The sequence below is a fragment of the Podarcis gaigeae genome (assembly GCF_964106915.1).
Source record: "Podarcis gaigeae genome assembly, chromosome: 3".
NCBI lineage: Eukaryota > Metazoa > Chordata > Lepidosauria > Squamata > Lacertidae > Podarcis > Podarcis gaigeae.
Window position 1 is genome coordinate 121235968 of NC_139680.1, and position 26139 is coordinate 121262106.

Genomic DNA, 26139 nt, shown 5'->3' on the forward strand with positions numbered 1-26139 from the left:
GGGCTGACTAACATCCGATATCCTTTTAAATGTGTTTTGTGCGTGGAGGGGGAGTTATCAGGTTTCTTTCTTATTTTTCTTATATATTTTGTGTTTTTTATCTTGCATTTTTATGTTGTGAACCTGAGATCTATGGATGAAGGCAGTAAATAAACTTAATAACTTCTAAGAGCAAGCTGGTGTTAAAAGCAGGTGCTGTATAGTGGTTAGCACGTGGGACTTGGGCTGTGAAACTCACGGGGTGAGCTTGGGCTGGTCACTGCCTCGCAGAGTTGTTGTGGGGATTAAATTAGGAGGGGGGAACCCGCCATGTGCGTCACCTTCAGCTCCTTGGAGAAAAAATAGGGGGATAGATATGTAATGAAGGAAGGAAGGAAGGAAGGAAGGAATAACACTGTAAGCGCTTACAAGAATTAGATGATGGTAGAGAATAGCTGAACCCCTGTGGATGGAATGGTGGGGTATAATAATGGCTGAAGCAAACAGATCCCCCCCCCCCCCCCGTGAGCCGATATCACCCTGCAGGAGCCAAGAGACCTGAGCTCTGAGGAATCCCCATTGTAATGTTGGTCGTGGTGGTGGTGGGGTCTGTTGCAGGCTGCCTGCCCCCTCAAGGACCGTGGAAATAACTGGAGAGAACAAGACACACACTCGCCACGCCCACCTTGTATCTCTCATTTATTAAGGCACAGGTGTGGAGACACAAACGCTCCACCTTTGTTAACAGTCCACTTCCTTTGGGCTGAGCCCTCCCCCCTTGGGAAAAATTAAATATCCCAGTTGACTGCAGTTCAGATCGAAAACCCTATTGAAAAACGGCAACAGGCTTAACTTTAAAAACCGAACCATTCATCTCTGGACTTCCTCCTGCTTTCGGAAGTCAGAGCACTCCAAATCTTTAACGTGTTCTCATGCAAGAATACAAGGGGGAGGTGTCCTGCATTTCAGAAGATAAACTGCAGAAGGCCCCTCTATGGACTAGGCAGAACTTCCAAGGGTCCAACTGCTACTAGAAAATATGTACAAAGGCCATTGGGTGTCCATTCGAGGAAGGACCAGGGAGGGATTCTTGCATTAGCGCATTGAAGCGGGATGGCTGTGTCACGAAGGGCGAGAGGAAGACAGTCCTGGATGGGGTTACTGTGGGTAACGCTCCACGATCATGGCGTGGCCCTGCAAACAGAAGAGGAACAGGAAAGGGTTTATTCATTAAGGGACCTGCAGGTGGAGGAACAAACCTCTCCCCTCCCACAGAAAGGCAGGAAGGAGGAAGAGGATGGGATTTCTGGGAAAGGAGGACCGCAAAGGCTGCTATTTAGCAAGACCCTGCAAGGGCTGAGATGCCAACGGCAAGGAAGGCAGGCAGCAGTCCCACTGGGAGGGCGAGGTGGTGCTCCTTTGGCTTACTTGTCCTCCAGCGGCGCATGCGGCCACTAGGCCATACTGCCCTCCTTCCTTCTTCAGCCTGTGGGCAGCGGTCATGACCAAGCGGCAGCCGGTGGCCCCAAAGGGGTGTCCCAGGGACAGGGACCCGCCCCAGTTGTTGAACTTCTCCAGAGGGGGAGCGCCGACCTGCAAGCAGAAGGCAAGAGAAAAGTAGGGCCCTGAGTACGAGTTACCAAACTCACCACCAATGTGGGGAAGGATCAGCTCCTGGTGGAAGATCAAGGGGGGGTCCTTCCAGGTCAGCCGCATCAAGACCGCCAAAGGAGCAAAGCCGTGGGGGCAGTGAGAAGGGAGAAAGCCCTGGCATTGAAAACTGGGTACTGGGTTCAGGGGCTCCCCAAACTGTGGTCCTCAGGCCGCCAGTGGCCCGCCAGTTTCATTCAGGTGGTGCATAGCTGAAGCGCATGTTCAATTTGAATTCCATAGAATTCACTGTGTAAGGTAAAGGTAAAGGTACCCCTGCCCGTACGGGCCAGTCGTGTCCGACTCTAGGGTTGTGAGCCCATTTCACTTAAGAGGCCGGGGGCCAGCGCTGTCCGGAGACACTTCCGGGTCACGTGGCCAGCGTGACAAAGCTGCTCTGGCGAGCCGGCACCAGCGCAGCACACGGAAACGCCGTTTACCTTCCTGCTATAAAACAGTACCTATTTATCTACTTGCACTTAGGGGTGCTTTCGAACTGCTAGGTGGGCAGGAGCTGGGACCGAAAGACGGGAGCTCACCCCGCCACAGGGATTCGAACCGCCGACCGTGCGATCGGCAAGTCCTACGCACTGAGGTTTTACCCACAGCGCCACCCTTCACTGTGTAATACAGTGAAATAAATAAAAGAAGCAATAAAACTACATTAAAAATCACACAGCTTCAAGCACAGTGCATTTTCAAGTGGTCCTTGGGGAAAGATTTGGGAGCCACTGATCCAGCTCCAATCATCGTCTCCTCAATAATATTAATAATAATAATTTATTATTTATACCCCACCCATCTGGCTGGGTTTCCCCAGCCACTCTTCAACGATGTTGCCTCTGCCCCAGGCCCTTTCCATTTTGCACGCAAGGCAAGAAGGTAAAAGGTAAAGGGACCTCTGACCATTAGGTCCAGTCGTGACCAACTCTGGGGTTGCGGCGCTCATCTCGCTTTACTGGCCGAGGGAGCCGGCGTACAGCTTCCAGGTCATGTGGCCAGCAGGACTAAGTCGAAATGCAGTTTGCCTTCCCGCCGGAGCGGTACCTACTTATCTACTTGCACTTTGAAGCGCTTTCGAACTGCTAGGTTGGCAGGAGCAGGGACCGAGCAATGGGAGCTCACCCTGTTGCAGGGATTCGAACCGCCAACCTTCTGATCGGCAAGCCCTAGGCTCTGTGGTTTAACCCACAGCGCCACCTGCAGGCGAGGCAAAGCAGAGGCTATAAAGGAGGAGGACGCATTCACAGCAAAACTGCCAACATTGGCCCCTTACCTTAGACTTCCTGCCCATGTAGTTCTGGGCAAACCAATCCGAATCCATTGCTTTCATATTAGCTAGAATCTGCCCCTAGGAGGGAAAAGGGAGAGGAAGGGTGACGCTCTGGGCAGCAACAGCAGATAGAGCCCTAGAACTGTAGAAGCACTAAAATCGAGATGTGGAAAATATGGATAGAAGGAGAAGCAGGACTAAGATATAGAGATATGCTTCAGAGATACAGACCATGGGGAGCTCCGAAAAATTACTAATTATAATTTGGACTATAATTTGGTCTTTTTTATTTTAGTTTTTTATTTGAATTGGAGCATTATGATTGGATGTATTAATTGGATGTTTCTTACTGGGGGGAAAATAGAGTCCTAGAACTGTAGGCTCGGAAGGGACCCCCAAGGGCCATCTAGTCCAGCCCCCTGCAAGGCAGGAATCCCTGTCACGTAATCTCTCTTTAAAAGCCTCAAAGGACGGAGGGTCCACCATTGGAGACCACTGGTCCAGGTCCCACCCTTTGAAGCCGGAGACGGCAAGCTTGTTCAGTCTTGTACACGGCAGCTCTTCAGATGTTTGAAGATGGCTATCCTATGGCCTCTCAGCCTCCCCTCTCAGAAATACTTACTGCAAAGGCCTCGTGGAATTCAAAGACATCAATGTCTGCCATTGTTAAGCCGGCTCTTTCCAGGACTTTGGGCGTCGCGTAGGTTGGCCTGGGAGGGGAGCAGAACGGAGAGTGGCGTTCAGAGTGGCTGCGAGTGCAGAAAGAGCTGCCCGCCTGGGGAGGAGGCTTGCAGGGGCCGGCCCCGGGGGCCACTGCCTGTCTCGCCAGCACCCAGAAAGCCCTTCTGGGTTGAATTTGCACCCCATCCTCTGCTAAGATAACCAGGGCTATTTTTATTTGCTTAAGGCCTACAAGACACTAACAATATAGTCATACCTCGGGTTGGAGTAGCGCTTTCGCTCTGCAGCAACCCGGAAGTAACAGAGCGCGTTACTTCTGGGTTTCGCCGCTCGTGCGTGCGCTCAAAATGACATCACGTGCATGCGCGGAAGCAGTGAATCGCAACCCATGCATGCGCAGACACAGGTTGCGTTCGTTTCAGGATGCGAACAGGGCTCCAGAACGGATCCCATTCGCATCCAGAGGTACCACTGTACTGAGATGTGGGCGGGTGGGCAGGAGGAATCGTGACACCCCTACCAGAACCACTCCAAAGTGCAATAAGGTTTTGTGCAGTTCCTCTGAGCTGCCAGGACTCAGGCTTGCCCCCCTCCCTCAAGGCCTCAGTTCCAAAATCCAGGCACCCAAACTGGGGCGCGGGTGTTGTTGGCAAACTGGTATTTCTTGCCACTAATCAGCATTCACCTGTTCCAACTTGGCCGCCTCCCCTGAATGACTCTGGGATGGGGCTGATGCCAACCACACGAGTCCCACCCCACGGAAAGAGTAGACGGGGCTCGGCCTGCATGCCCAAGAGTCAAAGAGATGGGTGGCCCCTGCCTTGCCTGCCTCGGGCCCCTGCTACTTGCAGGACCTGAAAACTGCCCAACCCCAATCGCCCCAGGAATATCGGAACTGCCCACTGAGAGCCAGCGTGGCCTAATGGTTAGAGGAGGCACCCCAAACTCAGCCCTCCAGCTGTTTCAGGACTACAACCCCCATCATTCCTAGCTGACAGGACCAGTGTTCAGGGATGATGGGAATTGTACAGGTGAAACTCGGAAAATTAGAATATTGTGATGACATGGCTCTCCAAATCAACACAGACTGTGGAAACTTCACATTGGACTTCAAGCATCTGGCATTGTGTGCCTCCCCGTTCTTCCTCCAGACTCTGAGTCCTTGGTTTCCAAATGAGATGCAAAAGCTGCTCTCATCAGAAAAGAGATTTGGGGAGCCATGCCACGCCGCATTGAGGCAGCAATTGATGCAAAAGGGGCCCAAACCAAGTACTGAGTACGTATGCATGCTTCTACTTCTCAGAGCTCCAATATTGCTCTATTTGCAGTCCTTGTTTTGCTGGTTTCATTTAATATTCTAATTTTCTGAGACTGTGAATTTGGGGTTTTCATCAGCTGTACGCTATAAGATCACAATTATAACAAACAAAGGCTTGACATATCTCGCTTTGCATGTCATGAGTCTATCTCATATATTAGTTTCACCTTTTAAGTTGAATTACTGAAATAAATGAACTTTTCCACAATATTATAATTTTCCGAGTTTCACCTGTAGTCCCAAAACAGCTGGAGGGCCGAGTTTGGGGATGCCTTGGGGAGTGTTGGACTAGGACCTGGGAGACTGGGGTTCAAATTCGCACTCAGCCATGAAGCTCACAGGGCGACCAGGGTCCAGTCTCTGCCTTCTCCCAGCCTAACCTGCCTCTCAGGGCTGTTGTGGTGCATTAAACGAGGAAGGGGAGAGCCATGCACATCACCTTTAGCTCCTTGGAGAAAAAAGTTGGAATATAGGTAAAGGCAAAGGGACCCCTGACCGTTAGGTCCAGTCGTGACCGACTCTGGGGTCGCCGCACTCATCTCACTTTATTGGCCGAGGGAGCCGGTGTTTGTCCGCAGACAGCTTCTGGCCAGCATGACTAAGCCGCTTCTGGCGAACCAGAACAGCACACGGAAACGCTGTTTACTTCCTGCCAGGGCGGTACCTATTTATCTACTTGCACTTTGACGTGCTTTCGAACTGCTAGGTTGGCAGGAGCAGGGACTGAGCAACGGAAGCTCACCCTGTCGCGGGGATTTGAACCACCGACCTTCTGATCGGCAAGTCCTAGGCTCTGTGGTTTAACCCACAGCGCCACCCGCGTCCCATAAACACAACAAATAAACAAACCAGGAAAGGATATAGCCAGGAAGCTTTGGGAGAGGGCAGAACTGGCTGTGTGTGGCTAGAAAGGCAGCCTCAGGTCTTTCGACGGAGAGGAAGAACCATTTGCAACATACCCAAGCAGGAGCTGGTCCTTTGGGTCCTGGGAGACGTACACAAAATCCCTGAGGAAGAAAAGCAAATAAGTTGGGGGTTCTTGGAGGGAGGAGACAGCAGAGGGAAAGGCCTGCCACACTATCAAAAGGGATGGTGTGGAAAAGCAGAAGATGGATGCCCGCGTAGTACCTGAGGTAGGCCTTTGGTTTGTACCCCATCGCTAAAGCCTTCTCTTCGGACATCAGCAGCACCGCCGAGGCCCCGTCAGTCTGGGGAAAGGAGCCAAGAATATTCCGTCAGCCGAGAGCAGGGACCGCTCCCACCCCCACAATCTGCCTGTCTCTGTATTCAGCTGCACTACATATGAATTGTAGAGTTGGAAGGGACCCCTAAGGGTCATCCAGCCCAACCCCCTGCAATGCAGGAATCACAATGGGGAAAAGGACGTTGCATTTTAGTGAGTTTCAATCTCAGGAATTCAAAAGGAAGGCTTAAAACTCACTGTCATTCTATGACATGCTGAAATCAAGGCCTCCTTCTCAAAGAGGCTGCCAGCCTGCATCTGTGGTGCCAGGGAAGGGGAGAGACAGCTGTTTATGGGGGGGGGGGTATTGATACATAGGGCCAAATGCAGGAGGGGTTGGGGGGGAGAAAGCCGAGGTGGTCTTCCTGCTGTTGTTGGGCCATAACTCCCATCCCCCTTGACCGTTGGCCTTCCCGGCCGGAGCTGATTAGAGATTACGCTCCATTCATGTTCAGTGCCAAACAACGGGCTGGCAGCAGGCAAGTGAGCGCCAGGCACTGGCAGCCTCTCCTCCCATCCCACTGGCCCCCTGGGGACAGGCCTAAAGAGGGACGCTGTATGTCTGTACAGAGACAATTGCAGTTTGCTGGCAAACCAGAAGACAGACCTCTCCCTCTCTCTCTGTAAAGTCAAATTCCTTTACCTCTTTTAGCCCTATATCTATCTATCTATCTATCTATCTATCTATCTATCTATCTATCTATCTATCTATTTATCTACCTATCTATCTAAAAGGGACGCGGGTGGCGCTGTGGTCTAAACCACTGAGCCTAGGGCTTGCTGATCAGAAGGTCGGCGGTTCGAATCCCTGCAATGGGGTGAGCTCCCGTTGCTCGGTCCCTGCTCCTGCCAACCTTGCAGTTCGAAAGCACACCAAAGTGCAAGTAGATAAATAGGTACCGCTCCGGCGGGAAGGTCAACGGCATTTCCGTGCGCTGCTCTGGTTCACTAGAGGTGGCTTAGTCATGCTGGCCACATGACCCGGAAGCTGTGGACAAACGCCAGCTCCCTCAGCCTATAGAGTGAGATGAGCGCTGCAACCCCAGAGTTGTCCGCGACTGGACCTAATGGTCAGGGGTACCCTTACCTTTATCTATCTATCTATCTATCTATCTATCTATCTATCTATCTATCTATCATCATCTATTTTAAATCATATAAATACATACCAGCTAAATCTTGGGCCACAGAGCACTCTAAGGATGCAAGAAGAGCCTTTAGCTGGATCAGGCCCATGGGGCCCCATCCTGCCCAGCAACCTGTTTGCAGAAGAGCTGACCAGATGCCTGTGGGAAACCTGCGGGCAGGATTCAAACACAAGACCGCTCTTGCCTCCTGAGGTTTCTGGGTACTGTATTTAGAAGCATCGCTGCCTCGAACTCTGGTCAATGATTTCAGGTGAAAATCCCTTGTTCAAATGATGCGGCGTGTGGTGCCTTACCAGGAAAGACGAGTTGGCGGCTGTGACTGTCCCATAGGGCTTGACAAAGGCGGCTTTCAGCCTCCCCATCTGCTCCATCGATGACGGGCGGACTCCGTTGTCCCGCACAACAGTGTCCCTGCCTGGCAGAACCAAGGTTATTTAGAGCCCTGCAGAGTCCCAAGATTTGGCTAGCTATTTTCAGACCAGTATTTAAGCTTCAGGCTTCCTCATTTCTACAGTGCCCAAGGATATCCTCACCTCAGCAACGTCTCCCGTACCTACAGGCCCTCTCTTCCCTATCCCCACCCCACCCCTTTTGCTCCTAGAAGCCCTTCCTTTCGTTAGGAATTTCTGCCTCTGCCTGGGGTCAACAGCAGCCAAAGGATCAGATTCAGGATCAAAGTCGGCCAAATGTGATGATGAGGATGATGATAATAATAATAATAATTTTTATTTATATCCCGCCCTGAGCTAACACCAATAAAATCACAGTAAAAACATAACAAGGGAAAAAGAAAAAGGAAAAAAAAGAAAAAACCAATTTAAAATACAGGTTAAAATGCAATTTAAAATGCAGCCTCATTTTAAAGATAAAGGTAAAGAGACCCCTGACCATTAGGTCCAGTCGTGTGGGTAAAAGGGAACTGGGCTTCCCCCTCCTGCAGCAGATAATTCTTACCCCCTCCCCATCCGCAAGTTCCCAAGCAACGCCCCACGAATTGCCCAGGGGTTCCTCCCAACAGGACCCCCATCGTGGTACCTGGCACTTTGAAGGACACGAGGTCAGTGAGGAGCCCTTCGTCCTGGGCCTTCTTGGCCAGGCTGTGGGAGCGCAGGGCATACTCGTCCTGCTCCAAGCGCGAGATGGCAAAGGCGGCTGCCAGGCGGTCTGCCGAGTGGCCCATCGTCTCGCTGGTGGAGAACTCAGCCACGGCTGGGAGCTGGTGGGAGCCAGAGAGGGCTGGGTGAAAATCGGTCATAGGAATCTTTTTCTACTACGATAATACCTAACAACCCCCCCCCCCGAAGAACCGTTTACATTACCTACAGCAAGTGAGATGGGAAAATATAAACTATGTGGAAATAACAATACTAAATAATAATAATAATAATAATAATAATAATAATAATAATAATAATTTATTATTTGTACCCCGCCCATCTGGCTGGGTTTCCCCAGCCACATAACTATATAACTAAAGCTTTTGTTTTTTGAAACGCTTGGAAGAAGATAAGAGACTCTCCAAATATTGATATTAGAAAGAAGCAGGATCTCCTTAGCCGCTGGAAAGACACCAAAAAATTTTGGGCGGATTCTGAGAAGGGTAATGTGACGCATTCTTTAATTGGGATCCGCCATTATGGGATAAGACCGAGTTGCAGAAATAAATAGTCATGGGGGAGGTGAGCTCTTATTTTGTTATTATATCTGTACTTCAAGTCCGATTTGGCAAATCTCCCCTGGAAAGACTAATGTTGGATGCAACCTGTCTGAGAAAATTAATGAGCAAACGCCTAGATTTTATTTCATAGGAACCGAGAGAAGATGGCGTCTGCCACCAGAGAAGGACTTTTGGATTGATTCGGCATAAACACCAGTGTGTGAGGAGATACTGCAAACAATAGACTTACCAACTGCAAAAAAAAAAAAAAAAGGAGAGTCATACATATTTCACACAGAAGCACATTATTGCTCATTTCAACTCGCCTGTGGAAACAACTCAGAGGCCATGAAAGAAGGAAGGATAACAAGAGGAAGATTTAAAGAAGGAACTATTGGAAACTCAAGGCAGTGGAGACATAAGATGATTGGAACCCCAACGAACTTGAAGCATGGGAAGCCCCAATCAAAAAAATTATAATTTGGCAGAATATTTGGACTGTACGATATGTATTTGTATAATTTGGAATACTTAATGTGATCTGATTGGATTGTTAAAATGGAAAGCTTAATAAAAATTATTTTTAAAAAAGAAATAAGAAAATTGGTCATAGGAAGGAGCAATCAAACCCATTGGTCCATCTTGCTCCATATTGTCCACACTGGCTGGCAGCAGTGGCTCTCCAGGGTTTTGGACGGGGGTCTCTCCCAACCCCACCTGGTGATGCCAGCGGGGACTGACCCTGGGACCTCTGGCTTTCAAAGCAGATGCTCTACCCCTGAGCTACGTGCAGACAGCGCCAACACAAATCATCATAAATAAATAAGAATAAAAATGTGCACCCCACCACCGAGACCATTCCACTGTAACTATGCAACCTCCCAAAATTTCAACCCCTCTTGCGATGTTTTGACCCCTTTCCGTTTTAACAGTGCAGATTCTACAAACAGCCTCCATATCTCCTCAAAATCAATTCTCCTGCATATTCCCCGTCTTACCTTAACAGCACATGTTAATTTATCATTCACAGCTATATCCCAGACCAATTTATACCATTCTTCCATTTTATATTCTGCTTGCCCCTTCCACTTCCCAGCTATAATAATTCATGCAGCTGTCAACAAATTTGTGAGCAAGTCCTTCACAGCCTGCGAACCTTCCACCCCATCGTAAATTGATAACAATGCTACCTCTGGACTTTCAGTCAGCTTTAACCCCGTGATTTATGTTATCTCTTTAAACACCCTTTGTCATCTTTTTAAACATATATACACCCCCACCACATGTGAACATAATTCCCGGTTTCCTGGCATCCCCTCCAACATAACACCAAATATTCCTTGTTTATTTGATTTAATCTGACTGGTGTTAAATACCGCCTCCAAACTAATTTACAATAATTCTCTTTTATTCTTATAGACAATATTTTCAATGTATGTTTCTTCCTTATTTCCCCCCACCTTTGCCTATCTATCTGCCCTGTTGTCTCCTTTTCCCACAAACACCTGCCGTTTTAACATTCCTAGCACTTCCAGCTCTGGAAACCTCTCCTTCTTGAAACTACACCAGCTCATCCTTTTGCTTCCTTCACCAACACACACTGTGACGTTTTCTGCCACCCCCAAATGGACAGCCTTGATCCTGCCTCTCCTCCTCCCCTTTCCCCAAGTGCAGCTCTCTGCTCCCTGGCAGCTGCTTCTTTCTCCACGGCCCAAGATTCTGCGTCCTCCCATGGAGTTTGGGGACGGGAAAGGGGAACTTCTTCAACCCCTAACAAAAGAACCTATGTCCAGCATCCTTTCTCACAGTGGCCTTTAAAGCCCTAAACCAGGGGTCGGCAACCTAAGGCCCATGGGCCACAAGCAGCTCATGGGGGTCATTTAACCGGCCCACGGACCCCCACAGCCTGCTCAGGGACCCCCGCCACCCGCTCGGTCGGCTCCCATGCGCCACGCTAAATCGGCACAGAGCAGAGCGGGGACCACCTTCCGGGACGCTGGCCAGCTTCCCATTGGCTGCAGGAAGCTCCTGCAGTCAATGGGAAGCTGCACACGCCTCCTCTGTGCCAGAAGGAGCACTGGAAATAGCGTTTGCATATGCATGTGTGCACACGCACACACTCCGGCCCATTGTGGCATCTGCAGGACCGTGAACTGGCCCAAGCCACAAAAACTTTGCCGACCCCTGCCCTAAACGGCCGCAGCCCAGTATACCTGAAGGAGTGTCTCCATCCCCATCGTTCTGCCCGGACACTGAGGTCCAGCGCCGTGGGCCTTCTGGTGGTTCCCTCATTGCAGGAAGTGAGGTTACAGGGAACCAGGCAGAGGGCCTTCTCGGTAGTGGCACCCGCCCTGTGGAACGCCCTCCCAGCAGATGTCAAGGAAATAAACAACTATCTGACTTTTAGAAGACATCTGAAGGCAGCCATGTTTAGGGAAGCTTTTAACGTCTGAAGTTTTATTCTGTATTTAATGTTCTGTTGAAAGCCGCCCAGAGTGGCTGGGGAAATCCAGCCAGATGGGTGGGGTAGAACTAACAAATTATCATTATTATGGTGAGAAACCAGCAAGCAGGATCTGAGCACAAGAACAACTCTCCTCTCCTGCGGTTTCCAGTACTGGTATTCAGAAGCATCACTGCCTCTGACGGTGGACACTGTCAAAAGCCTCTCCTCTATGAATGTATAACCCTCTTTTAAAGGCAAGCTGGTGGCCATCACTGCCCCCCTGTACTTCCATGGTTTAACTATATGCACTGTGTGAAGAAGGACTTAGTCTGCCCTGAATTCTCCAACATTCAGTTTCTTTCACAGCTTCTTGGTTTCCTTGAGTGCTGGGAACTGAACACCAGACTAACGGTTGTTTGAGGAGAGGTTTGTCCTCTTGTTGTCCTCACCGAAGAAGCAAGAGGAGAGAGAAATGGGGTTAGCCTTGTTCATTGTTTTTACCTCTGGAGCAAAGTAATCGGGACGGATCCTGGAGATGAGGGACAGCCTCTGGCCCAAGCTTTTTGCCCTCGTGAGTCCAAGCATCGTCTTCCTCATTTTCCGGCTGTGTCTGATGGGGACGTCGGACATCAGCTCAACGCCACCAGCCACCACTGCGTCCATCTGGCCAGATGCAATGAGACCGACTCCTGCAGATATTGGGAGGAAGGAGGCGCCGAGGAGTTACACTTCCCAGGAGAGAAAAGGCAGCATGACCTCCTGCGTGAGAAATGCCCTCCCTGCTACTGCCCTTGGGTACTTGCCCAGGGGGAGCTCCCACTCACCAAGGAACGGCCAGGCGCTCCCTTTAAGCTCCTGAGTGTCCTTTGCACCCACATCTTTACCTGCCCCATGTGGTAGCAGCAGGGCAGCAGGTGGCCGTGGTCTGGGGGAAATGGCCTCACGGCCTCTTTACGCAGACTCCAGCCCAATCCGTCTAGAGGAGCCTTTCTCAACCTGTGGGTCCTGAGATGTTGTTGAACTACAACTCCCATCACCCCTAGCTAGCTCAGGGATGATGGGAGTTGTAGTCCAACAACATCTGGGGACCCACAGGTTGAGAAAGGCTGGTCTAGAGCATTTATTTACAGAAAAGGTTATCAGTCTTCCAGATTCAGAACACCCAAAGCAACACATTCGCCAATTCTTACTTGAAATCTTTGATCAACGCCCACCATTTCTATCCATTTTTACAGCGCAGTGTCTACTGCAACTGCGAAAATTTCTTGCCCTCTAGGTGCTCCGACTGTAAGTGGAGAGGGGGGTGTTTCTATGGGCTGTTTCGAACCTTCTTCCTTCCGTGCTCACCCTCCTTGGTCAACCTGCTCCTCTGTCTTGGTTAGATCTCACCCATTTGCTGTCTTAAGTGGGACAGCAGCAAGAATCTGCCAGACACTCCTTCTGCATAGGACAAGGCACAGTGGTCCCCAAACATTTTCAGACTGCTGCCCCCTTGGTTCCATAAACTCACTGCAGTGCACCTACCCTACCCTATGAAAAGCATAATTCAGAACTCCGCTGTGCACAACCCGCTAATGCAGATGACAACACAATAAAATTCATAACATTAACAATCCATTGCACAATTACTCAAAATCCAATGAAAACTATTTAGTTTAATTGATTCGACAAAATGGAAGACCCTGATCCAGAGAAACCCGCCATTACCAACAGCTGGCCATCTTGTGATGACTCAGAAATACAAACAAACGTGACCAAAGGAAATAAAATTGTAAGTGATAAGAACAGTAAAACTTAAACTACGAAGCAAGGAAGCTGCTCCGTTTTGGCTCCAGCTTGGTCAGTTGTAAATAAGAGATCAAGGCGCTAAGAGGGGCCCAATCCAGTGCCCCCCTGCCCCCCGCTTGCCTCTTAGCCTTCCCCTAGGTAATCCCACTGGCCCCCAGGGGGTGGTACCACCCACCTGGGAACCACTGACCAGGCACGTGTCCAGTCATCAATCCACAAGAAGGAACATTGCTGCTTACCAGAGAGAGCTGCATTTTTGGCTTTTGCCAACATGTGTTCAAACATTTAACAGTTTTTTTTTAAATTAAAAAAGGTGCTTTTTGAAAGAGGAGGCTGTTGTTTCTGGACAGAGCGGAGAGCAATGAACTCCCACTTCGGAGACCCAGGGCAATACCTTGCTTCCTGCTGGAGAAGCATCCGACAGGTTATTTGCAACTCTACAGCCAATTGCTGCATTCCCCCTTGTTCTTCAACTGTGCCCCCCCCCCCAGACAACGCTGGTACCTGTTGTCATCGCCTGGTTTGAAGAGATGCATGCCATGGTGACCGTGTGGGCAGGTGTCTTGTCAGAGAAGCCAGCTCCCAGGGCAGCCTACAGAGAGGAGGAACACAGTGCAGAAAGCTTAGCAAACAGAGTGCTGAGAAAGAGCTTTATCTTTACAACACTTCCTGCGGTGGGAAGCAGGCTGTGACTTGTGTATCAGTTGACTTTGCAGAAATCTTGTGAGGGGCACCTGGGTCTTGCCAAAGGCCACTTGACGTATTATGTGGCTGAGCAGGGAGGCAAATCTGCTCTTTGGGTCCGTACAGACAACCACTTGCTAGCACAAGAAGCCTGCAGAAACTATGATTCTGTTAAAACAAAACAAAAAATGATTCTGTTGCTATTCAAAAGCAGGGTAGTGGCCAATGAAACCATTTGTCCCCTTAGAACACATTCTGGAGTCTCTGCTTGTTCACTGGGAGCACTCACCTAAATGTGCTTTAAGATTTTAGCATTTCAGAAGAGGCTACTATTGGTCTGAGGGTGAAGACAAAATATCCACCAAATTTGACAAGTTATGTATGTTGAGAGCCAGTGGTGCAGGACTAGGACCTGGGAGACCAGGGTTCAATCCTTGCTTGGCCATGAAGCTCACTGGATGACCCTTTGGAGCCAGACACTGCCTACCTCTCAGACCTGCTGTGGGGATTGAATGAGGAGGGGGAGAACCATGTATGCCACTTTGAGCTCCTGGGAGTAAAAGGCAGGGTACAAACACAATAAAATAAATAAGATAACATGTACCGTAATTGCCACCCTGGGCTCCTTCGAGAGGATGGGCAGGGTATAAAGTGAATAAATAAATCCTATTTTTACTCCATACATTTAAATCAAGCTGACAGAAGGGGAAACTCAACATTTGTCAGGAGGAAAATATTAAGATTGACTGTATCAAGTTGGTGGACAATGCTGAAATGGCAAAAATGACCAGAAATCAGGAAGACCGAAACTTTAATAAGGAATGGGTGAAATTTATAATTTGTCTTAAAAACAATTGTAAACAGTTAAAGCCGTTAGGACTGGAATGACACTTTTAGTTTAATGGTGAGTTTGGGACATAATGGAGAGGTAAAATATTTGAATTATTATAAAAGATGCAGGAGGAAATGATTTAATAATAGGACCCACAAAGGGGAGGAGGGAAGTCCAAGAGATTCCTTGGAATCTTGTTTTCATGTTGCAAGTTGGATATGTGACTGTAAAGTTTTAATTTGAAAAACCAAATAAACAAATTTACAGAAAGAAAGAAAAAAAGATTGACTGCATCAATAATACGTCATGGCGCTCAGCCTAATGACAATTATGACCAGGCTTCATAATCTCTGGATAAAGGATAACTTGGGGACAAGGGCTGGGAAAGGCCCATCTCTACCAGAGAGGAGGAGGAGGAGAAGAAGAAGAAGAAGAAGAAGAAGAAGAAGAAGAAGAAGAAGAAGAAGAAGAAGAAGAAGAAGAAGAAGAAGAAGAATGAGGAGGAGGAGGAGGTGGTGGTGGAGGAGCGGGGAATCGAACCCGGTTCGCCAGATTACAAGTCCACCGCTCTTAACCACTACACCACACTGGCTGGTGTAGTGGGAAACTGTTGCTAGCCAGAATCTGCAGAGCCCTAGGCTAGGTGAGCCAATGGCCTGGCTGAGGATTTCCAGGGGGTTGGACCCAATGACCCTTTGGCTCCCTTCCAACACTAAAATTCTGTGATGCTACGGGATAAGGCAGCCCCCGCCACGTGTCCATGACACAGGAGGAAAACACCTGAGTCATGGAGGCTTGGATACACATTGCCACAGAATGCTGCTCCTGAGACACAGCCAAGTGGGTGAAAGTTCAGGACAGGGCTGGAAGTTAAAATTAAAAACAAGGGCTGGACTGAGCAGCCCGTGAGATGGGAGCCAGCAGGCTGCGGCAAACGAAGCAGGATCCTGGAGAAGCACTGCCAGCTCTACACAGCGTCCGATGGCACTGGGCTTCCCCTGCCAGACAGCCGCACAAACGGTTGCTTGGCCTTAGAGAGAAGGTGCAGACACTGCAAGACGTTCTGGCCACGATCAGAAACCAGGGATCATTTGTGTGCAAGACAAAAAGTCACTGGTGGAGGATTGCCAAGGGTTGCTGATAAATAAATACTGACGATTTCCAATGTTTGCAATCTACACGTACGCAGACAGGCGCACTGGCAAAATCAAGTATTTGGTAAAACGAAAGGGGATCCCAGCTGGCAAGTTCAAAGTCTGCTCTCTTGTAGGGGAGGGGTCGTGGCTCAGTGGCAGAGGGTCTGCCTTGCAAGCAAAAAGTCCCAGCCTCTCCAGGTAAGGTGGGGAGAGACTCTTGCCCGAAACCCTGGAGAGCCACTGCTGCCTGCCCGTGTAGACAATACTGAGGCAGATGGACCAAGGACTTGTTATTAGGCAGCTTCCTGGGTTCCTATCAAAGGGAATGAACAGGTTGACACGCAGGTGCCTCCTAGGTGGGTCATAAGGAAAGGTGGGTCATAAGAAAAGGGTTAAAATGTGATTTGATTGGCCAATGAGAATGCAAGGGGGAAGTAAAAGTTAGAGTGGGAGGTTTTGAAAGGCAGTTGAGGTTTGGGAGTTGGAGAAGGAAGAGGGAGGATTAGGTGTGGTTTGGTAGAGTTGTACTGTGAGAGAGTGAGAGGAATCGTTAGGTTGAGTCAGATAGATAGTTGGAATAATCAGTTTGGAGTTGTTAGGAACTAAGATTAAGAAACTGACAAGAGAAAAATAAACTGAAACCATAAGCTTGTTCCTGCATTTAAAAATAAACTTGATTATTTGTTTATGTTATCAACTGTCTGGACTCCGTGTGTCCCCATGAGAAACGGGGTGGTGGCAGCAAAGAAAGCAGTTGCAGTGGTGGCACAGGGTCAATAGACCGTCAAACGTCCGGGAGCCCTGTGTGATCGCCACACCCACCACGATTTGCCCATTCATAAAACACACAATTGGTATTCAAGTGACCGCAGAGATGTTCTGCTGTGTAGCTGCCTAGCGCTTCTTTCAATAATTTAACATACCTCTCTAGCTACATTGCTGGTTTTCACCTCCTGGATAACGGTGCCAAACACAATGTAGTCCACAACGTCCTTGGGCACATCAGTCCGGTTCAGCAAGCCTCTGCGGGAAAAGGTCAGAGAGGAAAAAATCAGTGGCAGGCAGGCCAACCCAAGAGCATTTCCCTCTGGGTGGTTATTTCACATTAGCTGGGAAGCAGCTGGGTTTGGAAGATGAACCTGTTTTAGGGTTGCCATACGTTCGAATTTTCTGGACATATCCAGCATCTGGGCAGAAATCGGTAAAATGTCTGGGGGAATCCAGACATATGGCTGACCATGTTGGCAGTGCCTTTTTCCATAAAAATATCTCAAGAACGGCAATTTTATTTTGTGATTTTGCCGAAAAAGCTCAGCAGCTTTGCACTGTTTGAAATATGGCAACCCTACCAGTTTGCTTAGCAACAACACAATAGCAGAGAGCCAGTTGCTGTGTACACCCAGATCCACAGCTTTCATAGCAACCATGTTACCCCACTAACATATTTGTTTTGTCACTCCAAGTAAATCTAGAGTGTAACTCCTGCCATTCAGGAAAAAAAACTCTCCAATTGTTGTTGTTTTACCCATTAACTCACTACTTACTTTAGTGCTGCTCTGGCCAAGTCATGTGGCATCAAGTCTGCATACCTGACGATTAGAGAGGAAAGAAAAACATTAAGGCCTCAGCAATGCAAGGATTTTGTTTTTTGCTCAGCGCAGGGTGAACAGATCAATCAAATCTTTATTACAGTCACAGACCAGCATAAGTAGGGTGGGGTACAATCATTTAAAATCTGCAAAACATTCTGGAAAACTAAAATTATTAAAACAGAAGGTATATATAAAAGACTATAAGAATCTAAAAGAAGCTAAAAGATTCTAACAGAAGGGTTAGGAACGTTAAACGGATGTGGAAGAGCATGAAAGGTTTGTATATAAAAGGATATGACTATCAATTTACAAAGCACTCTAATATGGGTGTTAACTAAATCTAGTTTGTGGCACAGGTCATGAACAGAGAAAAATGATGTGACCAGCAACCTTTTAACATCGACTTTTAATCGACAAAATAATATAACCAATCAATAACTAATTATAAGTAATTCTACATTGCTACGAGTGCTGTTTTGGATCATAAGGCTGGTCCATGAAAATATACTGAATTACTTAATGGAAGAAAAGTCCACTGCAAAAGTGGACGTTGCCTGGTAAATCTTGGCAATGCCTCATAACTTTTCAGCCACTCACTGCTCTACAGATGGGCACAGGACAATGGTAGCTGTCGAGTCTCTTATTTACATGCCAGGCTAGTAAGCGCATCATCTTCAGTTAACTTTAAATTAATTTTACGAAGCTGCACAGGCATTTTCTCCGTCAACACAGGTTTCCCCTGAGACATTATAAGTCCTTTACAAGTTCCCAGACTTTACAAGGAAGGATTTAATACTTACGAGGTTCCTGACTGCAGAAATGGAATGCGAACCCCGTCCACCACCACAATATTCTTCACCCCATTTTTAGCCAAGGTTTTTTTAGTCTTGGGCTGAGCTGTGGAAAGAGAATGATAAATGACTACTGAGTGAGACAACGCAGATCAAGAGCAACATTTCTGTTATTAAAAGGCAAGGAAGAATGCCTGGGTTTTTGAGCGAGAGTCCTTTTTGAGTTTAAGCCAGGAAGGGGGAACTGTGGGCACTTCAGAGACTGCTGGCTTCTAGTTCCCACCATCCCTAACCACTGGTCATGCCTGCTGGGCCTGATGGAAGCCCAATCCAACAAGACCTGGAGGGTCATTAGTACTCCATCCCTGGTTTCAGTCAAAACCTGAGTTTAATTCCCCATCACAGTCACCATCCAGTCTGAGAAGCATTCAAGACTGTGTGTTCAGCTATGCCCAATCTATTGGCAAAACATACTCCTGAAACAACATACACAAAGTTTCATGAACACTGAAAAGTGCTAATCCTTATAACCTACTCCCAAATGTTGAAAAGTTGAAGGAGCTAGAGTGAAGGCCTTCTGGGAAATGATATATAATGAGCTGAAAAAGGTATTTAAGTATACCTTTACTAAGAAACCAGAGGCCTTCCTTTTGGGTATTGTCGGCCAGAAGGTATTAAAGAAGGACTGAACATTTTTTATGTATGCAACAACGGCAGCAAGGATACTCATCGCCAAGCACTGGAAAATTCAAGATCTACCCACACTGGAAGAGTGGCAGATGCAACTGATAGACTATATGGAACTAGCCGAGATGACCGGCAGAATCCGAGACCTGGGAGAAGAGAAGGTTGAAGAAGATTGGAAGAAATTTAAGATTTACTTTAAAAAGCACTGTAATTTGGTTGAATGTTAAGATGGAGGCTAGATCATAAATAATTGAGCACCACTAAATTAGATGCAACTAGGATGATAAGTGAGATTGAGGAAAAATCATAAACCTTTGGGAGAATTATTAGATTATATTCTAAATGAATGGGACATAAGAATGTAAACAAGATGATAAATTGCGGGCAAGAATTGACAATGATGCAAGCGGGAGCGGGAGACGTGAGGGAGTCCAAAGAAGTTAAGAAATTATGTTATGATATATGTTACATTGTTCATTATTTTTGCATTTATGTTTAAAAATCCTAATAAATATATATTAAAAAAGAAAAAGAAAAGTTGAAGGAGCTGAGTATAAAGAAAGAAATAACTTTTAGGGACAAGTTTGCTAAGTTAACAATAAATGGCCTAGTAGATTTTAGGGCAATCTTGAAATTTGTCTAGAAACTCATCATTAATGACAAATAGCACAGCACTTGGATCCCCAAACAGCAAATGCAATTTAAAGACAGACAAACAGGGACACCCAGTTTCCATTGCGTAAAGAGGGTCTCACTTCACAAGGTGACGTTCTGAACCAGAACACCAGCTTTTGTGGATTCCGCACAGGTATGATTTGCAGTGAGCACAAAATGTTTGCAGAAACAAGACAAAATCAAAGTCCAAAGTGCCTATTGGGTGTAGGTAGTGCATGTCTAACCCACTTCAGTGGAAGAAGACACTAAGTAAAGAGACTTGGAGACCTGGTTGTAAAGAGGACCCAAGGTTATCTTATTGAGAGCCTTGAGACTCTCTTCCCAGGAACCTTCAGTCAGTCTCATTAAACTGTTATTCCAGTTTGACCACTCCCTTACAAGATTCCTGTACATCACTGGGAGTGCCAGCTTGAGATCACAGAGAGTTGCAACTAGATGCCTAAGAATTTTGTAATAATGCAAAAGGAAAAACAAGAAACTATTGCTGGAGCTAGAAAGGATTTCTCTCTCAGTTTGTTGCTGTTGTTTTAAGAAGACAAATCAGAATCAACTGAGAGCTGCAATGCACTTACAGTCCTACCTCGGGTTACAGCCACTTCAGGTTGCGTTTTTTCGGGTTACGGACCGCCGAAACCCAGAAGTACAAGAACGGGTTACTTCCGGGTTTCGGCAGTCGCGCATGCACAAAATCGTGCTTTGCGCATGCACAGAAACACTGAATCGCAACCCACGCACGAGCAGATTCACAGGCGCGGGTTGCGAACGTGCATCCCGCACGGATCACGTTCGCAACCTGAGCATCCACTGTACTTGAAATCAACCAGTGGGATTTATTTCCAAGTTTGACAGGGGATCTGTATGATCCTAAGCCTCCAACACACTCCCAAGCTAGTTGCAAGACCACACCAGCCCTGAAGTTGATGTACTTTATTCCCCAGCCACTGCCTGCCGTCTGTGGGTGGGAATTAAAATACAAACCCCAGACCACAGCAGGAAAAGAGGAAAATGTCCCTTCTTCCCACCTTCTGCTCTGGCCAGCATGAGCTGGCAGGGCTTACAAAGGACAATTTCTCCAATAGAGCATCTTCTCCACCCCACCTCCACCTTAGGATTGCTCTACTGGTGATGTTATTGGTTTACCTGCTGTCTGTAGCTGGGGCGAACAGCTGAGGGATCTTACAGCTGGAAGAAAAGCAGAACAAAATCCAAGTTAGGAACAAAGCAACAGCACCAGAGATTATCTCAATTACCAAAGCTCAAAGAGACTTTAATGTTTAGGATGAACAGCGGCAGGAATATTACGCTGCAGCTTTTCTTTGGTCTCAATTTGGATGACAGTGCTTTCAATTTCAGATCACTTCCAAATCTGCAACTGGCCTATTGTGCAATTGATTGTCATGGTTTATAGACAAAGCAATCTGGCACAGATGTTCAGATGATGAGGCATTAAAACAAAAGGAATCATTTAGGCAGGGCCACTGGCATCCTAGTTTAGTTATAGTGCAAGTTTTCTATGGCAGATTGTGCCCAAAGCAGCTTGAAATAAACATGAAGTATAAAAACAGAGCGACATATTTAGACACAATTACAAGACACTGCAAAAGCTTCAAATAAGAGAAATGATTCATGCTGTCAATGTTACAGTTAGTTACAACCCACTATGACTAATCTTTTAATATTTGTACAAATTTGGCCCCTAACCAGAAGCAGCTGAACTTACCTAATCGAGCAGCCCATGGTGAGATAGCAGGAAGCGTTCTGGCAGAGCAGGTCAGCATGGATGTCATTTTGGAATCTGAAATGGGGGGTGAGGAGGGTTAGACAGCCAGTGATTTATCTTGCTTGGCTTGTTAGCAACATTCATGTTGGTCAGCCAATTCAGCTCACATGCCCGGTCCAGGAAAGTCAAGGTCATCACTCCCCCCCACCCCACCTGCTTTCCAAAGCCACTGCCAAGTCTTCGGACAGATCACTGGGCAAGCAGAAACTACAACCTGAGACACAATGATGTGATTCTTTCTCTACAGTGCAAAGATGCAAAACTGATTACCGTATTTTTCGCTCTATAAGACGCACCAGACCACAAGACGCACCTAGTTTTTGGAGGAGGAAAACAAGAAAAAAAAAACATTCTGAATCTCAGAAGCCAGAACAGCAAGAGGGATCGCTGCACAGTGAAAGCAGCAATCCCTCTTGCTGTTCTGGCTTCTGGAATAGCTGCGCAGCCTGCATTCGCTCCATAAGATGCACACACATTTCCCCTTACTTTTTAGGAGAGAAAAAGTGAGTCTTATAGAGCAAAAAATACGGTAACTGACTGCAGATTTCCCCCCAGTTATCTTATGGAAACTTTTTGCAGCAATGTTGCCCAAAGGGCAAAGTAGCCCGACATCTTTGATAAAACCAGAGAGTTTGCAACCCCAGTAAACAGAGTTTGCTACAGTTGTGTCTTTGTCTTTATTTGTTTTAAATCTCTGCCTGAACAGGCACTTAGCATGTTTAAGAAATGACAAAGGATAGCTTTACACATCAGCTTAAGACTGTAAAAAGCCTATGTTTTTTAACACCATGTTCAAAGCATTCTCTCTCCGTTCCAAGACAAGAAATTCAGCTTTATTAAAAGTCAAATACCTCAAAAAAAATCCTTACAAGTGTTCGGCTCATAACCATATTACTCAACCCATTCATTTCCCTAATCTTTCATTTCAGGAACCAACCTCCCCAGCTCCATGTTACAATCTAGTTAGCCCACATACGGTGAGTTGATAGTTAAAGGAGGAGGAAAATGGAAAATGAAATCTTATGAACAAGTTAAAAACTATGTATATGATTGGTTGCATTACTTCCAAGCAAATGAAATGTTTAAAAAAGATCTTAAGGAGAAAGGATTTGTTGAAAAAGACTCAAAATTTCAAACAGAAATAATAAATAATGACTGTAAAATTTTGTCAAAAATGTATAAAATGCTGTTGGAATGGTATACAAAGGACGAGGAAGTTAAGTCGGTTATAATACATTGGGCCAGAGCTTTCGGATATAATATACAATTGGATGACTGGGCAAAAGTATGGAAGGAGAACATAAAATTTACAGCATGTACTGTGTTAAAGGAAAACGTTATGAAAATGGTATATAGATGGTATATTACACTGGTTAAATTAGCGAAAATGTTCAAAACATGTAATAAGTGTTGGAAATGTAAAGAAAAAGAAGGGACGTTTTACCATATGTGGTGGGAGTGTAAGAAAGTGAAGAGTTTCTGGGAGATGATCTATAATGAATTGAAGAAGATGTTGAAATATACATTTGTAAAGAAACCAGAAGCTTTTCTTTTAGGAATAGTAGGAAATGAAATAAATAGAAAAGACTGTAAACTTTTCCAATACGTAGTGACAGCGGCAAGAATATTAATGGCCCAAAAATGGAAACAGGAGGAACTACCCACCCTTGAAGAATGGAGAATGAAACTGATGGATTATGCAGAACTGGATAAACTAACTGGGAAGATTAGATATCAATGAGACCATAAGTTCATCGAGGACTGGGGAAAATTTGTAGAATATCTGAAAAGTATATGTGATGAAAAAACAACCCTTGTGGGATTTCAAGAAGCTCTGTGAAAGTTGGAGGAGTATTGTAAAAAAGTAAATAAGATTGGGAGGGTATATTAAAAGGCAATATTAAATTTAGAAAATGTGTAACCAAATATTAAATACGGATGATTGAGAGAGAAGCTGAGGGAAGTCCAAAAGAGAAAATTTGTGATAAATTTTTGATATGGTAATTATGTATATCTGTATTGAAATTTAATAAAAATTATTATATACAATCAAGTTAGCCTTCGGAGGCGGGGGGCAGGTCAGTTTTTTTGGAGACCAAATTCCTCTCAATGCCGCACCAAGCTCCCTCCTTGCAGGTGGGTCCAAACCCTAAAATGATTCTGGAACCATACCATCCCTCCGAACCAAATCCCACCCCACACTAGGTAATACCTAACCTAGTCCATCCCCATTAAGGTCTTTGGGAAGAGGCTATAGGTTAGCGGTGGAGCATATTCTTTGCATGTATAAGGGCCCAGGCTGAATCTGCAACATTTATAGGTAGAACTGGGAAAGAATGGAGACTCTGGAGAGACACTGTCAGTGAACAGAGAACTAGATGATCCAGCTATCTTTCTCAGCATAATATTAACAATTATGTGTGCCAGCATAATATTAACAAAATGAACAGCTTCTTCTTGGCCTCCAGCATCTGCCATCAGCACAAAGCCCTCCCTTGAGCTCCATAAGAGCCACAATATCCATCAAGTTCCAAAACTGGCAAATATACTACCTGTAAAGAAAATATGCAACCACACAGCACACCACAAGCCCAGGTAGTTTCATAACATGTGAGGCTGGAGCAGTGTAGAGACTGGACTACAAATTACAAAATTACAAATTACAAAATCCCTGGTCTGAATTTCATGCCCGCCATGAGGCCGTAGTTAAGTCAACCACTCCCTCTCCTAAGAGTATAACATGGTGAAAACAACAATTGCTACCTCACAAGGCTGTTGTAAGTATGACAATAGGACTGTGTACATTAAGCACTTTGAATGTTCTAAAGAGGCTATGAAGTTTTCTACATTGTAGTAATAATGGGACACTCTCTGTCCTTTCCTTGTTGTCATAGTTTGTAATAATAATAATTTTTATTATATATACCCCGCCCATCTGGCGGGAGTTCCACTTTCCTCAGCCACTCTGGGTGGCTTCCAGCACATAAAAAATAGAATAAGGGATCATACATTTAAAAATTCCTGATACAGGGCTGCCTTCAGAAGTCTTTGGAAAGCTGTGTATCTCTTTGACATCTGCTGGGAGGGCTTTCCACAGGGCGGGCGCCACCACCGAGAAGGCCCTCTGCCTGGTTCCCTGTAACCTCACTTCTCACAGGGAGGGAACCGTCAGAAAGCCCTCGGAGCTGGAACTCAGGATCCAGGCTGAACGATGGGGGTGGAGACACCCCTTCAGGTACACTGGACCGAGGCCGTTTAGGGCTTTCAAGGTCAGCACCAACACTTTGAATTGTGCTCGGAAATGTACTGGGAGCTAATGCAGGTCTTTCGGGACTGGTGTAGTGGAAGCTTTTAAGGAACCAGGGCAGGGTTTTGTCAACCAGAATATAAATACAGTGGTACCTCTGGTTACGTACTTAATTCGTTCCAGAGGTCCGTTCTTAACCTGAAGCTGTTCTTAACCTGAAGCACCACTTTAGCTAATGGGGCCTCCCGCTGCTGCCGCCACCACGCAATTTCTGTTCTCATCCTGAAGCAAAGTTCTTAACCCGAGGTACTATTTCTGGGTTAGTGGAGTCTGTAACCTGAAGCGTCTGTAACCCAAGGTATCACTGTCTTTAAAAAAATGGAGGATAAAGACTGCTATCAAGGCATGCCTCTGGTATCCCCAGTCAGGAGAGGGCTACTGCCCCCATTCCCTGCTTGTGGGCTTCCCATTAGGGAACCTGGCCGGCCCCTGCAAGAACAAGAGGCTGGCCTAGATGGGCCCCCGGGTTTGGCCTGATCCAGCTGCAGGGACTCTTCTTAGGGCCTCAATTCTGACGCCAGGAGTTTTCGTACTGCTCTGACTGAGCTCACTTCCCTTCCATACTTCCAGTTACAGATAGGTAGCCGTGTTGGTCTGCCATAGTCAAAACAAAAAAATTTCCTTCCAGTAGCACCTTAAAGACCAACTAAGTTAGTTCTTGGTATGAGCTTTCGTGTGCATGTATCTGAAGAAGTGTGCATGCACACGAAAGCTCATACCTAGAACTAACTTAGTTGGTCTTTAAGGTGCTACTGGAAGGAATTTTCCCTTCCATACAAAACCCCCCACCCTACTTTCTTCAGCCCAACAATAGAGGGTGTGTGTCAGTCATGTGACTGTCGCCCCTGGTAATCCCTCGGGAGCCATAAATCCTCCCCGATCCCCTTGATCTCATCCCGCCTTTCATTAATAATAATAATAATAATAATAATGGTAATTTTTTTTTTATACCCCGCCCTCCCCAACCAAGACCGGGCTCCATTCCCAAGGAGCTCCAGGGTCCGAACACGGCTCTCTCTCCTCCGCCCTGTGAGGTAACCTGGAGCTGTAGAGTCGGAAGGGGCACCCAGGGGTCATCTAGTCTAACCCCCTTCGGTGCAATGCATGGGGCTTAAGCTAAGGGAAGCAGAGGGCGGCTCAATGTCACCCCCCAGAGAGCGGCCTCGAGGCCTGGTCCCCCTCCCCCCAGGCCCTCAATCTATGGCTCTAACCATTGGGTCACACAGCCCCCCCCACCGCCCCCAACCCCTGTCAGGACTCGAACCCGGCGCCCCACGGAGCTCGGAGAGCGAGGGGGACAACCGGCGGCCCTTCTCCTCCTCCTCCTCACCTGACGCGCCCGGCAGCCTCCTTCGCCCCTCCGACTCTCTCCCTCAGGCGTCGCCACTCCCCCTCCGAGCGCGCCTCGGCCAGGAAAGCCCCCTCGGGCCTCCACCGTCGCCCCTGGGGCTGCCTCAGCGCCGCCTGACGCC

The 26139-nt window shown here is 47.0% G+C and overlaps 1 protein-coding gene and 1 long non-coding RNA gene across 3 annotated transcripts; one reads left to right on the forward strand and one right to left on the reverse strand.

Annotated features, from left to right (window-relative positions):
• Positions 1-661: 661 nt before the first annotated feature.
• On the reverse strand, positions 662-26137 carry HADHB (hydroxyacyl-CoA dehydrogenase trifunctional multienzyme complex subunit beta). Of its 2 annotated transcripts, none has more exons than XM_083733598.1 (16): positions 25998-26137; positions 21301-21375; positions 20721-20762; positions 18228-18324; positions 17380-17424; positions 16759-16858; positions 13688-13775; positions 11897-12084; positions 8328-8508; positions 7586-7707; positions 6030-6109; positions 5861-5908; positions 3525-3612; positions 2906-2980; positions 1408-1572; positions 662-1173 (listed from the first exon to the last, which is right to left on the reverse strand). In XM_083733598.1, exons 2-16 carry the CDS (start codon positions 21365-21367, stop codon positions 1138-1140), a joined length of 1422 nt encoding a protein of 473 aa, XP_083589724.1. In that variant the 5' UTR covers positions 21368-21375; positions 25998-26137; the 3' UTR covers positions 662-1137. The 2 variants fall into 2 exon arrangements, with proteins under 2 accessions (XP_083589724.1, XP_083589725.1); XM_083733599.1 differs by having other exon boundaries at positions 25932-26002.
• On the forward strand, positions 16269-16528 carry LOC310841206. Its single transcript, XR_014562405.1, has 2 exons — positions 16269-16341; positions 16380-16528. It is a non-coding gene; the product is annotated as an uncharacterized lncRNA (long non-coding RNA).
• Positions 26138-26139: the final 2 nt, after the last annotated feature.

Coding starts and splice junctions, on each gene's coding strand:
- HADHB (XM_083733598.1), bottom strand. CDS start 21,367: ATGACATCCATGCTGACCTGCTCTGCCAGAACGCTTCCTGCTATCTCA. Junction 13,776..16,758: donor CCAGCAATGTAGCTAGAGAG/GTATGTTAAATT, acceptor TCCTCTCTGTAG/GCTGCCCTGGGAGCTGGCTT. Junction 7,708..8,327: donor CGTGTCCTTCAAAGTGCCAG/GTACCACGATGG, acceptor TGGTTCTGCCAG/GCAGGGACACTGTTGTGCGG.